The 14648-nt window shown below is 34.6% G+C and overlaps 1 protein-coding gene across 2 annotated transcripts in view; it reads left to right on the top strand.

Annotated features, from left to right (window-relative positions):
• LOC111051535 (dolichyl-diphosphooligosaccharide--protein glycosyltransferase subunit 4) overlaps positions 1–13859 on the top strand; it is a 32279-nt gene extending 18420 nt beyond the window's left edge. For both annotated transcript variants that reach the window (XR_005570489.1, XM_039421260.1), the window contains exons 2-3: positions 11050–11210; positions 13760–13859. Coding sequence is in view for 1 of the 2 variants with exons in the window: in XM_039421260.1 (XP_039277194.1) it covers positions 11051–11158 (108 nt within the window). In the remaining variant the exon portion in view is untranslated. The remainder of the gene's footprint in view (positions 1–11049; positions 11211–13759) is intronic.
• Positions 13860–14648: the final 789 nt, after the last annotated feature.

Raw genomic sequence — 14648 nt, 5'->3', positions numbered from 1 at the left:
CTTTTAAATTTTAGTTTTTTTGAGTTTATGTTCTTGGAAATGGGGCATTCCAAGGCGGGCGGAGATGGTGGATTCGCGGAGGATCGGCAGCCTTGATTGCAGGCTGGTTGGTTTGTGCTTTCCTCCCCTTCCCCCTCTCCCAAAGAGGCAAGATAACCTCTCTCCCTCACCCCTCCTTCATCCTCCCCATTTATCTCTCAACCCAGCACTTCGAGAAGCGTGCTCGAGAAGTCAACAACGTTTCATTCCATTTCTCCTGTTCCGTGGCGTTCGAGCTGAATGCAATTACCTCGTTTCGTTTCATGATATATGTAGCCTACAATATCATATAGGCCTACGCATAAAGACAGGATATCGTCAGCAGTAACTTCTATACACGAGATACAGACCACTTCCTCGCCAGTTCCAAGGTTAGTGCAAATTAATAGACTTACTTTTGGGGCTGTCGACGTTTTCGTGAATTAAATCTCAACTGTACCCCAATCCATAGGTTTGGGGACAGGACGGGATTACCACCACATAAGTAAGTTTTTTGTGTTGCCAAAACATAGACCAAACCAGACACCTTTAGGGTAAATTATTTAACTCTACCCACTTTTTTGTGAAATAACAATGATCAATGTTCTTACCAACGAAAATCGATGGCAAGTGGAACATATTTATAAAGGTGTAACTTTTTGTGAGTTAGTATATGCTGTTAGTATTTATTAAAATAAATAGGATATGGAAATTATAGAATCTATTCCAGTCAACTTATATGGTTAGTTGGTGAAATTAATTATTAGTTGAAAAAAATTACAATTTTAAAAGGAAATAATTGTCATGATACTGAGTTCTTGGTCAACATTATTTTAATATTTCTATCCTGTCATGAATTTTTCAGAAGTTATTCCATTTGTATTAAACATTTTTTATCGATTCCTATGAATTTATTATTCATGACAACGAATTGTTCAAAATATAGATTAAATAAAATGAGAATGAGAAGAGGCCTGTACTTTATTATGGCCGGGACGCACATAACTGCACCAAGCCCGCGCCGATGTACGGCCGAGTGTCGGACCTACTACGGCGAGTGAGAAGACAAAGGCTTTCAAACATGTAGGGATAAATACAACCGCCCAGCGCCAGCACCGTGTTTGTTGCCCGAGCTGTGCCCACACCGACTAGTTCAGTTTACTTTTAAGCGGTGATGGTGCGGCTTCGTTTAACATAGAGAGTGGAAAACTTATTGAAGAGATACGGAATTGTCCAGTTTTGTATGATCAAAGTGATGAGAAATATGGTTGAACGGGAAAATAAGTTAAACCAAAAGTAAAAGTAGAACCAAATAAGTTGAGGCTGTGCAAAGGCAAAAAATAAACCTTCTACTTGTGATATTTATCAAAGTTTTTCGATTTGTATATTTATAGGAAAACATTTTTTTTTCTGATCATTACAGTAATTTTTGAGATATTAGCGCCTAAAGTTTAAATTTTTAGAACAGAACATTTCAAATTTGGTAAGAGATAAATCCATAAATCCATTATATTCAGGGGATTGATTCTTCATGGTATTGTTGATCTAGTAAAACAAAAAAATCCTGAAAATATCAGTTCATGGTAAATTAAATAACTTTTTTCAAAAATTGATATTTTCAGAAAATTTTTGTTTTAATAGATTAACAATACCATGAAGAATCCATCTTCTAAATCTCATTAATTTATCTCTTACCGTATTCGAAATGTTCTGTTCTAAAAATTCAAACTTCAGGCACCCATAAAAAAGTAATAATCGGAAAAAAATATTTTCCTGAGAAAACTTTTCATTTTGATAGCTTGATGATATACAAATCGAAAAACTTTGAAAAATATCACAAGTAGAAAGTTTATTTTTAGCCTTTGCACAGCCTTAAGCCAAAGGTATAATAGACATAATATGATAAATAATAAAATAAATGACAAAAAGTATAAAAGAAGGAACCAGTTACTGTGTCTTAAATTTTAAATATAAAACGAATAATATTATTAAAGTATTTAAAGTATTAAGTACTTAAAATATTATTAGTTTTATATTTAAAATTTAAGACACAGTAACTGGTTCCTTCTTTTATACTTTTTGTCATTTATTTTATTATTTATCATATTATGTCTATTATACCTTTGGCTTAAGGCTGTGCAAAGGCTAAAAATAAACTTTCTACTTGTGATATTTTTCAAAGTTTTTCGATTTGTATATCATCAAGCTATCAAAATGAAAAGTTTTCTCAGGAAATAGTTATTTGTGCAACTAGTGCACAAAGTGACAGTTTGCTGCACCGAAAGAAACGTTTACGCCCGAGCCGTAGACGAGGGCGGAATGGCTTCTTGAGTGCAGCAGAGGAACTTTGCACACGTATTTCACATTTAATTTTCCTACAGTTACCATTGAATATGAGAAGTGGTTGATTGAATGATTATGGGTAAAATGATGGCTGAAATCCATCAAATGTTTGAATTCATTTAAAAATTAATAATCCAATTGAAGTTGAAAATTATCAGCCAAAGTTCTCATTTTTATTCATTCAAGAATCAGAAAAAATACAGATGGAACAAAAACTTCACATTCAAAATACACGCCAACAGCTTGTTGCCATGTTGGCTGAACCGAGATGCAAGATGGCTGAACACAACAAGATGGCTGAACCGACAAGCGACAAGCATGTTACCTAGCGGGAAGAATCGTACCTAAGTTTGTTTCATCCAGCTAAAAATTACTGAAACACGATTCAGAAATTTAGACTTTGGCTCAAATTAACGAGAAAAATGCTCAAAGTAAACTGAAAAATATTTATAAAAATAACATAGACAACAGAGAATATTTATTGCAGTATAGTTATGTTTTTTATTATTTTTATTGATATGAATATCAAACGGTAATCATTCAACCTCAAAATTCGAATTTTATAAAGTATATTTGCTACTTTTCTCATTTCTTGGAGTTGAATAATAATTATCAATAGAAAAGAACTATTATTAATTATTTAATGATGAGAATTAGTAAATAATGATTATTTAATTATTATTTAGATGAACATTATTCTTGTTTTGGATTTCTAGATTGGGATTTTATCATAAATGTAGGGTAGCCATTGAAATGATTCTTATCTAAATCTAACCACAGTCATTTTTACCAACTTAATTTTTGTTTTCGTGCACTAATCCTCCATATAACCCACCAACTATTTTTTGTTGCCATGTTGCAAATCTGGAGTGCAGAAAAAATTTTTCTCACACTAGAGCGGAAAAGTGAATCTTTGCGTTCTGTAATCAGTGCAGGAATCGTCACTTTTCAAGGTACCTAACTGTAGGAAAATATTTTTTTCCGATCATTACTTTTTTATGGGCGCCTGAAGTTTGAATTTTTAGAACAGAACATTTTGAATACGAAAACTTTAAAGTGTCTTCTGTCATGTGCTATATATATATATATATATATATTATATATATATATAGCACATAACAGAAGACACTTTAAAGTTTGTAATATAAATTAAAACAGGAGACACGATACAAATAGATTGAAAACTCTTAAAAACTTACATTAGAAATGGGGGAAATTTTCGAGACTGTGTCTCCTTTCTCAACAGAGAAGACTGCAGTTTTGAATCCAACGGTTGTGTGACCACAGAGTACACACGGAGCCTCAATTGTAGTAGCAGAAACCACAGATTATGCGGTGCAGACGGATGGAGAGAAAAAGGGTACAGATTCAGGAGACATGGGGTATTTAGGTGGCGGTTACAAACGGGATATTTAAGATTTGAGTGAGTTGTGAATAAGGAAAGGTGTAGACACAGTCTCCGAAAATTTCCCCGATTTCTAATGTAAGTTTTTAAGTGTTTTCAATCTATTTATATCGTGTCTCCTGTTTTAATTTATATATATATATATATATATATATATAATATATATATATATATATATATATATATATATATATATATATATATATATATATATATATATATATACACATATAAATTGGATCTAACAAGCTTTTTAATAGTGCTATATTATTAACAATAGTTTGAAACATTCAGTAATCAGACCACAGTAGCACTACATAATTGAGACACTGCTGTCGCCCGTCTTTCGCACGGATATGTGTGTTATCCTACCACCATCAACGTGTCGTGGGCTTAGCTCGGCCGTAAGTCGGCACGGGCTCGATGCGGTTATATGTGTTCTGGCCTTCAATTTTCACGAAAGTATTCACATGTTTTCCACTTGTGATGGATAGCAAGCTGCACGTCGAATTTTAATCGAGGGCTCTGATTGGCTGAAAAGTTCAGCGTTCGGCGAACGGCGTAGTAAAGAACGGTTAAAAGAGCGGCTAGTAGGGACGCTAGTAAGGAATATATGGCTAATGTTCGCTGCACGACTCGATGTACGGCGGATTGTACGACTCGCTACGCTGTTCGAGGTTCGGTTCGGCATGTGTGGAAATACCTTTATATCCATTTGAGGTATAGTTCTGTATCTGGTGTAGGTATTATCGGTGTTGTAATTATTGATAGTAAATCAAATCACACATATGCTTTTCAGAACCTAAAATGTTCTATTTAATATCAGTCCAGTCAATATAGACATGAAAAAGGGGGTGTGCTTTCAATATAATATTGTAGTTCTGATTTTTCATAATATTGTTTGTATACATAATAGAAGTCCAGAACCAGTTTTTGCATGCAAAATTTCCTTGTGCTAGATACAGAATGGCCCAAACACCTCGTATTTTCGGTTCATTTTCTAGTTTTCAGCTCATTTCCACCAAATCTAGTCTTCGGAAAGTTAAATTTGCTCTCGCCTTTTTTCAGATTATAAAATTCTGAATAAAATGAAATCATCCGGAGCTCTCTATATCTAATGTGTTCTGAGTTAAAAAAAAACGAGTAAAATTTCAACAAAATAATAAATTTTAATGAATTTTAGTTTTCAATCAACATTATCTTTTGATTGCCACAATTCAAATGTATAATTCAAAATCCCTCTGGGTGTAATTTTGTGCGCTCTCTGGTCTCAGGTTGAAGAGCACAAAATTATGCTCAGAGGAATTTTGAATTATACATTTAAATTGTGGCAATCAGAAGATATTGGAAATTTCGCATGCAAAATTGGCTCTAGACTTCTCTTATGTATCCAAACAATATATTGAAAAATCATAACTACCTACAATATACAGTATATTGCAAACACCAGTGTATATACCGGTAGTAACTAGACTATGTTTTAAAGGGTAAAGTGTAGGTTTGGAAGTTTCGTTTTTCTTCTAAATTTCCTTATTTATATTATTCGAAATACAGTGTACAGTTATAATCGTATAATGGTGCTACATTTTGATGAAAAACATACTTGTGCACTTTTCAAATTGTTATTTAAGAATATTATATTTTTACAAATTCACCCCCCTTCTGAGTAGACCCCCCACCTATATTTTTACTTATTAATCATGTGTTTTAACCAGCGAGGAAAAACGTGAAATATACGGGAAATGTATGGGAATTGTACGGGAATTTTCTGAGCCTGATTTAGTGGACACCCTGATTAAGGTTTGTCTCCTATATTTTTTCAAGATTAGGTCGATACTTGATTCATCTTAGTTGAGAATGCTTTATTTTGCAATTGTACAATCTCTGTTAAATTATGGCTTGGTGGTTTGGGGAGGTACTTATGACACTCTTTTGTTACCACTATTCATCATCCAGAAAAAGATCATAAAACCGTATTAAATAACCTTTATTGCTCCCTTCAAAAATGAAAGTCATGTCAATCCGTCAACTCTATGTGCTTAACATATTTAAATAGTTCAATAAACAAAAAGCTCATTTTCAAGAATTAATGTAATTCATAGAGCAAGATACAATTTACATAGGCCTAGATATGCTTCTTATGATTCTAATTTAACGGTAATTCGTAAGCAGCTGGTATACATCGCTCCAAAGATTGTAAACTGCATCCCGAACGAGCCCATCAGTAAACCTTTCAAGTTAGTTCCAATAAATATTAAAAACTGGATATTGTCTTCTTCTTCCTTGCTTTTTTCCTGTAACAGGTAGAGATATTAAAACATTACCTCACACCTGACATCATTGTAACCGGTGGGAGGCCAAAGGGACTTTGTTAGCACCCCATTCTGTAACAAGGAAAAATTATAATAATTGCTTTTAAAATCTCCACTTAACTATTAACCTGTTTAAACTATTTGAATCCACGGTTTGGAGCTTTGGATGGATTTGTTCATGCAAATGCCAAGATTTTCACTATTACAGATGGAATTAAATAGAGAATGCAGACAATGCATTCTCCATTCAATTACATCTGTAAACTGGTTGGCCTCTATGGCTTCGTATAAAATGATCGCTGCTATCCAGAGATTGTCAGTTTGGTGTAAGGGTAAGCATTCCTGACTGGCAATTGGGATGTACCGGGTTTGATTCCCGGGCTGGCAAATAATTTTTGGATAGAAGTTCTCATCGAATTTCCATCTAGCTGTTAACCCTGTTGTCAATGACTGCAGTAGCAGAAGTCTTCGGGGTGATTTACAGCATTTATTTAGGATTTTCGTTAAAATAATAATTATATTTTCACTATTGTTTTTCAACTCCTGTTTTAGCAACTAAGTAACTTATCACCTGCCAGGAACGTCAAATAAAAGATTTTGTAGAAATGCCACTGAAATTGATTTATTAGTTTTATTCAAACATAAAATTATCAGTCATCTTGACTACCAATAATAAATAATCTTCATTGTAAACAATCCAGTTATTTTTATTCAATTACTTGTTTCAGAGTTACATTAAAAAAATAATTCCAAATAATATTTCTCAACTTAACATTTTACCGCAATGATTCATAATTAATATTTAGACAAGAATTTGCTAACTCACTCTTCAATAAATTTAGGGCCTCGGTCAATTTATCTGGTCAATCTATTCGAGCTTAATAAAATAATTTTGGCACTCACCATGGAATCGAAAATTTAACAAATACATTGGCACTCACAATCACTCACTTTTACATTTTAACTACTATTCTCCAGACTACATGTTTTCAAATTATACAAAATAATAATAACGATGTTTTCCATCTACCAATTAGGCCGAAGCCTAATTTTAGAGGCCGAGACTTGTTCTCTGACTACATCTTCTTGCGGTAACCACTCGATTAGAACTGCCGCTCTTCCACTCAAATTTTCAAGAAAACACGTAGAGCGCCGGGCCTAATTTCAGTTTAAACGTCGTGGGGTCGCACGGTTCAAATACATTCCTAAATACGTTTGCATTAATTTCATTACAAAATCCAAGCGAGTACTATGAAAATGCTAGAAGACTGCAATTATTCGGATGAATAAGAAGCAAGTTAGCAAATCTTTTATGGGAACACAAAATTTAGCTGCTTACTTTGTGCATGAATAAATTCTGTAACAATCAAAAACAAGGTTTACTAGAGTTCATATTGGAAAAATTTAGTTAAATTTTGATCAGTTCAACAACCTGAAAGAAAGGTACAAAAAACTACAATTCAAACCTCTCAATATTCCCCATATTACATTCCCATTATTTGGGGTCGGCCTTGATCCAAGTCTCCAGTTCGAACGATTCTGGGTTCATCTGATTTGTCAGGTCCAACTGCTTCATATTTTTATGAACTAAACCTAGCCATGTGAGACGGGGTATGCCTCTGCTCCTCGGCTGTGTCTCCATATCAAGTACTTTCCTTGTCATATGATTGGGTTTATGTCTATTCACATGTCCGTACCAGCGCAATCTTCTTCCTTCCATTATCTTCTCATAGACTGGTGCCACCCGGAAACTGCCCCGAATATGCGTGTTTCGAATATGGTCCAGTCTAGTCATATCAGTCTAGTCAAGTTCCATCTTGATATTGTTTGAGATGAAATTTTTTTTCAACTTTAAAACTTCATTATTTCAGGATTTATAGCATTGATAGCATTTATTTTAAATATACTTTCCATTGTTTGCAAAAAAAGATTCAATTTTAAATTATTAGCTAAAGATTTAGTAACAGTTGATAAGTCTCTACTTCTACTGGCGAACAAGTGTTTCACTTATGACAGTAGTTCTTCAACTTTAGACGTATTTTACAGATACAGATATTTGGAATAATATTTTTTTCCAATTGTCAAATCATTGTATTGTTTCTGTGTTTTTGGTGAAATAAATTGAATTGAACGAATATCATGTTTTTGAAACTCGTTTTTAAAACGAGTTCTTGAAACGAATATCATTGAATATCATGTTTTTAAAACTATCAAGTTTTGAATTGTTCCACAATTCAAAACTCACTTGAGGAATTTGCTACTGGAGAGGTGCCTGTATTATGTGGGAGAGTTTTTGTATAAGACCGAAGTTTACTGTGATATGTTGTTAATGGTGTTATGCGTCTTATTGTTTATTGTTTTTGAAGGGATGGTTTAAAGGATCCAAAGGTTCAAAGAACCTTACACGTCAACCGAAGCTTATTGTGTACCGTAGTAGTATGTTAGGCAAACCAATACCTGTGTCCTTTATAAAAACTAGGAGTTTTTCCCTTTACCAACATCCCATTCATAACCTGGTTGCTTGTCCCAATCCAGTGTGATATGCTTGGCAGTCTCTTTAGACTGATTAGTCCTCGTGACGTACGTGAGTTCCACTCCTGGCATTCTTTGAAGGTCCTTCCGCTGAGTCAGGGGTGGCCAAGTTGCCTCCAGGGCGCCCGGCCAACCCTGACTCAGTCTCTTGACTCAAATTTGTGCCTGGAGTTTCACCCATCTCTGGTCTCTTGTGTTTTTATTTTTGCACCTCCGAAACTCTGCAGGGTCAAAAGCTTCACCTTTCCCAAGAAATTTTGCCTGAATGGCCGCCCTTCTTTGAGCAGTGGTGAAGTTTGGTCTCTCCACCCAAAACTCTTGACCTACGTGAGTTCCACTCCTGGTCTTTTTGTAGGTCCTTCCGCTGAGAGGGGACGCCAAACTGCCTCTAGGGCGCCCGGCCACCCTTGACTCAGTCTCTTGACCCAAATTTGTGCCTGGAGTTTCACCCATCTCTGGTCTTTCGGGTTTCTCTTCTTGCCCCTCCGAAACTCTGCATGTGAAGTTTGGTCTCTCCACCCAAAACTCTTGACCTACGTGAGTTCCACTCCTGGTCTTTTTGTAGGTCCTTCCGCTGAGAGAGGGGATGCCAAACTGCCTCTAGGGCGCCCGGCCACCCTTGACTCAGTCTCTTGACTCAAATTTGTGCCTGGAGTTTCACCCATCTCTGGTCTTTCGGGTTTCTCTTCTTGCCCCTCCGAAACTCTGCATGGTCTAAAGCCTCACCTTTCCCAAGAAATTTTGCCTGAATGGTCGCCCTTCTTTGAGCAGTGGTGAAGTTTGGTCTCTCCACCCAAAACTCTTGACCTACGTGAGTTCCACTCCTGGTCTTTTTGTAGGTCCTTCCGCTGAGAGAGGGACGCCAAACTGCCTCTAGGGCACCTGGTCATCCTCGACTCAGCCCCTTGACCCGCATTTGTGTCTGGAGTATCACCCATCTCTGGTCTCTTGGGTTTTTCTTTTTGCCCCTCCGAAACTGCCCTGATGGGGCAGATGCCGTGGGTTTGAAGGCAAGGCAACTTCTGGAGTTGCCTTGGGGTCCCTTTTAGTCGCCTCCTACGTCAAGCAGGGATACTGTAGGTAAATTCTGGTTTCCAAAAATTCTTGAGTACAATGTTCGACTTAGAGCTCCCCCAACCCACAGGGGCGTTATGCGTCTTAATGTTTGCTATTATATATTGTATTATTATTTTTCTGCCGCATAAATAGTTGTTATTTGTATAGGTTATTGTAAACGAGGTTGTTTGTAACATTATTATGTTTCTTTACAATAAAAGATTGATTAACTTGATAACTCAATAGTTGGAGCAGATATGCCTATATCTGAACATGGCTACCCGAAGGTTAAAGGCGGGACAGGAGATAGCTATATGAGTGCAATCAATTGAATGAAAAAATTACCATACGGCAGTTGTCTCGGGAAAAAGAAATAATTTATAGAAATATTATCCAGAAGAGGATAGGTACAAAATATTCAGATAGTTACAGAAGATAGAAGTTACAAAATACTTTGTCCCAAGAGGTACCGGGTTTCTTTATCCCAAGAGGTACCGGTTTTGCTTATCGGCGCGTACCCTCACAAAAACAGTCCTACCTTCAGAGTTAATGGGGGCAGGTCTACTGGCCAGGACATAATTGCTGAAATCAAATTTGATAAATGGATAATTAGAAATCTTAGTGTAATAGCTAAGAATTTTAATGAAATAGGATTGCAAACTGATATTGGTCGATTAAATAGTAATGCTCAAGAAGGATTTGCTAATTGTATGTCAGCACCAAATCATAGTATGTTCTATCTCCAACAAATGCAGATGAAGCTCTATCCATAATTCAGACAATGGAATCCTACCACAGTTGAAGTTGACTAATGAATATAATTGAAAAATGTTTTAGGGAGCTCTTTTCCCTCTAATCAATATAATAGATTCGATGCTTAAACAAGGAGTATTCCCAGCCTTAAAGTGTCCAAATCCACTCCTATCTACGGAACAATTGATATAACTAACATTTCTAAAGTTATTGCCCATTTCAATACTGCCTGCTTTCTCAAAGATTTTCGAAACAAGTAATATTTTACGATTAACTAGCTATTCCAAATTTAAGCTTATTTCTTCCTATCAGTATGTTTTTGCCAAGGGGAGATTGACAGTTGTTACAGCAAGGAAGTATTGGATAGATTAGACAATGAAAACTACTCCTCAGCTGTACTCTTAGAGCTCTAAAAGGCTCTTGATAAAAATACGACTGTTCCAGACATTTCATGTTCGGGAAATTTTCTCAAATTTCAAAGAACATATCTGTTTAACACATATCTCAACTGCTACAGTTACAGTATAGTGTCACACTTTTTATAAGGTATCGTTACATTTAATCAATTGTGTTTTTAAATGTTTAGGTTCATAAATAATAATATAAATGATCATTATGGTTATGTTACAGGATGATATCTGACGTCCAACTCGCTGTGTTCGCCAACTTTCTTGGAGTGTCTCTGTTCCTCCTAGTTGTGCTCTACCATTACATAGCTGCTAATTATTCAAAGTCATAATGCCAATCAATCCTTCATTCCATAATTAAAATGGCTGTCATCATTAAAGACGGTAATTATTCATTTTGGTATAATTTATTTAGTATCAAGCTAATTCTTCAGTAATATACATAATACACTGCAAATCCCTAAGAATTCTTTCATGTTGTGTTCTTATCTGAAAGTCGGATCCCAATATTTCATTTTCAGACACAATTTATATTCTTCCCAATTCACATCATGGCAGCATATTAAAATGATCAAACTTGAAAAATGTACTAACTGTCAAGGAGATATTGTACTGCTTTAAATTCTTCAAAAAAATGTTACTAGTAGTTCTGTGAACAGTAGACCTCGCTCATGAATACAACTTTCAATCTAATGAGAAGGGCCAGTACAGTAAGTACAGTATATTGTGAAGATTTAGCCGTGCCATCTATTATTTTCTCCATTGAAAGTGCTAGAGACACTGTTTGCAGGGACACCGGACTTATCAAGGAGGTACCTTTATATCGTCTCCATATTTACAATATAAACGTATATTACAACTTTTCTAATAATTAATTATAAGAAATCGGTCAACTGACGGAAAAATGGAATATGCAGTAGGCAATTTAGATGATGAATCGTCTCACAGACGATGATGAGACGGAAAATGATTGTAGGCTAAATAAGATGGGTTTGTTGGTGACAATGACAGGACGTTGCTAATGATGTTTTTCATGAAAAGTGGATTCAATGTTATGGCTTGTTATGCTTATTCAGAATGTTAATGCTCACAAATCGGTTTCCGATCTCATACCAAAAGGAATAAAAAGACTTGACACTTTAGAGCGACACAAAAATGCACAAAAAATGCATACAATACAATAACTATTGTACCTGATAAACTGAAAATTCAGTTAAAAAGTAACTAAAATAAGAACTGACAGTTATGAATAAAAGAAGTTGGAGATTAAAGAAATGTTTATGATGTTAAATATTGTCTACAACTAAAATAGTTGTTGATTTATTAGTTGATTAATTTTTATCATTACAAAAATTGTCCACAATTAAAATAGTTCAGTTATTTGTAACATAGATAATAATAGTTATTTATGTATTGATATTAAAGATTTTTAAAAATAATTTATCCAATTAATTTGATAAATAAATTTAATAATAATAAGATGATTCGATTTAATTATTCTATATAGTCATAATAATAATAATAATAATAATAATAATAATTTTATAATGATGTATTATTAGAATAAGATAAAACAATTATTAGTATTGGTATAGATTTTTCTGCAAAAAAAATCTGGTCGGAACGAGATTTGAACCTGAGCCCCACAGTGTGATAAACTACGCTCTAACTGACTTGTACAACATGCCCTGGTAACAGTATATGCGAAAAAGTAGGAGAATTGCTGTATCTTCAAAGTAACTTTTGAGGTTATTCTAGTTTTTGAATATTACAAAAAACCGGAGGTCTCACCAAAAATCGTTATACATACGTTTCTGCGCCTTATTTCAAAGAACTTGCATACCAAATTTCATCCAAATCGGACAATAACTGCGACTGTAACTGCGGTACAAACAAACAGATAAAAGCCGATCGAGTCGAAACTAAGACCTCAGCTTCGCTTCGGTCAATTAATTCAAATAATAAATTTTATTTTGTTTCGATACAAAAATTGCTTTGGAAATTAAATTTAAATTTCATGTAATTTCTCATTCATTTCTTCAAGCATCATCAATAAACTTACAAAGGTGATTTCTTCCATAAAAATCGTACAACAGATTAATGTCTAAATCATTATGGATATGTGGAGGTTTTGGTTGTTGGGATTATTTTCAATTACTGGGCGATTCCAGATAATAAACCTTCAGGTTCAGGCCAGAGCCAAGCATTTTATTTAAGATAACTCTATAATTCATTGCAAAAGTAACAAGCCCACTGCAACTTCATATTTCCATAACTTGAGAGACATTAATGACGCAAGTTACTCTTATAAGTAATGAGAGTACTCACGTTGGAGAGAATCCATTACTTATAAAAATAAAATAATGTTTGATTATTGACGCTCTAGCTACTATGATAAAGAGCCTTTCATATCTAATTTACAGAGTTTCTTGTATGACTCGTTGATGTTTATGTGGAAGAGATTCTCCTCAGCCCCTGGAGAAATAGGAAAAGGAAAAAACGAATATCTGTAAAAAATACCTGTTGATAAAAATGGATACCTGAAAGACACAACTCACACTTACGCGACTCAGGTCGAGAAGAGACTCGACTCTAGTCGAGAGCATGTGTTTCCAAATTGTGACACTCAGACCAGTCGATTCTAGCCTCCGCGACGTCACAATTTGAAAAAATATGCTCTCGACTAGAGTCGAGTCTCTTCTCGACCTGAGTCGCGTGAGTGTGAGTTGAGCCAAAAACTACCACAATGGAATAATAACAAAATTCAAGCTATCCTTACTTTGAAGTTGAATTGATTCAATCCACATTTCTTCCAAAACATAAAAACTGTTCTTTTAGATTTTTGCTTCGATCTCTTCCAAATATCATACTTACGGTACTTGCATATTTCATAATATTATTATTTACTAATGAATTCTGTTTTTTTTTTGCAGGGCGCTGCCTGTTCAAACATAATTCTTTTCTCCATTTTTCTACTCAATTTGTGTCTAATCATGTTAAATTAAAATTATGAATACATATTGGGAAACTTAATAAGAGTTCTCATTGGAATTGGATTGATACCCATTCACATTATCTATAATCTATCTATAAATAATTCAATAAGAGAAATAATTTTGGCTTCATACACGCACGGGATAACATCATCACGTCTGAACTACTGAACTGATTAACTTGAAATTTTGCTTATTGAACCTTAATTTTACCGAGGATGTAATTGTCAGCCATGATGTAGTTTAATTACGGGTTGCTTCTTTAATATTCAATGTATAAATTTTGTCACCTAACTATTTTCATAATGACATCAGTACTTGCTCTGCAAAACATCGAAACAAACAAACTACAAAACAAAACATCGCTTAGTTTTGATTTATGAAAACGTTTGAAATGTTTTATAATGTATATTGTATACGGAACAGTACGATATATTAAATCATAATAAGAAATATCAACTATATTATCTAGGTCTATCAAACTATCTAATTAATAGGCCTATGTATATATTTTTCACTTTTTACTTTCCTTGCCCTACTACCATAGGTAAGGAAAGTATTGCTTTCCAAAAAAAATTAAGGTACCCCAATTTCAAGTTTTCTATACGTTTCAAGGTCCCCTGAGTCCAAAAACATGATTTTTGGATTTTGGTCTGTGTGTGTATGTGTGTGTGTGTATGTGTGTGTATATGTGTGTGTGTGTGGTGTGTGTGTGTGTGTGTGTGTGTGGTGTGTGTGTGTGTGTATGTCTGTGAACACGATAACTCCATTCCTAATTAACCGATTGACTTGAAATTTTAAACTTAAGGTCCTTATACCATGAGGACCC

Source organism: Nilaparvata lugens, chromosome 2, assembly GCF_014356525.2.
Source record: "Nilaparvata lugens isolate BPH chromosome 2, ASM1435652v1, whole genome shotgun sequence".
NCBI lineage: Eukaryota > Metazoa > Arthropoda > Insecta > Hemiptera > Delphacidae > Nilaparvata > Nilaparvata lugens.
The sequence above is the reverse complement of the archived record's forward strand: the minus strand, read 5'-3'. Positions and strand labels throughout refer to the sequence as shown.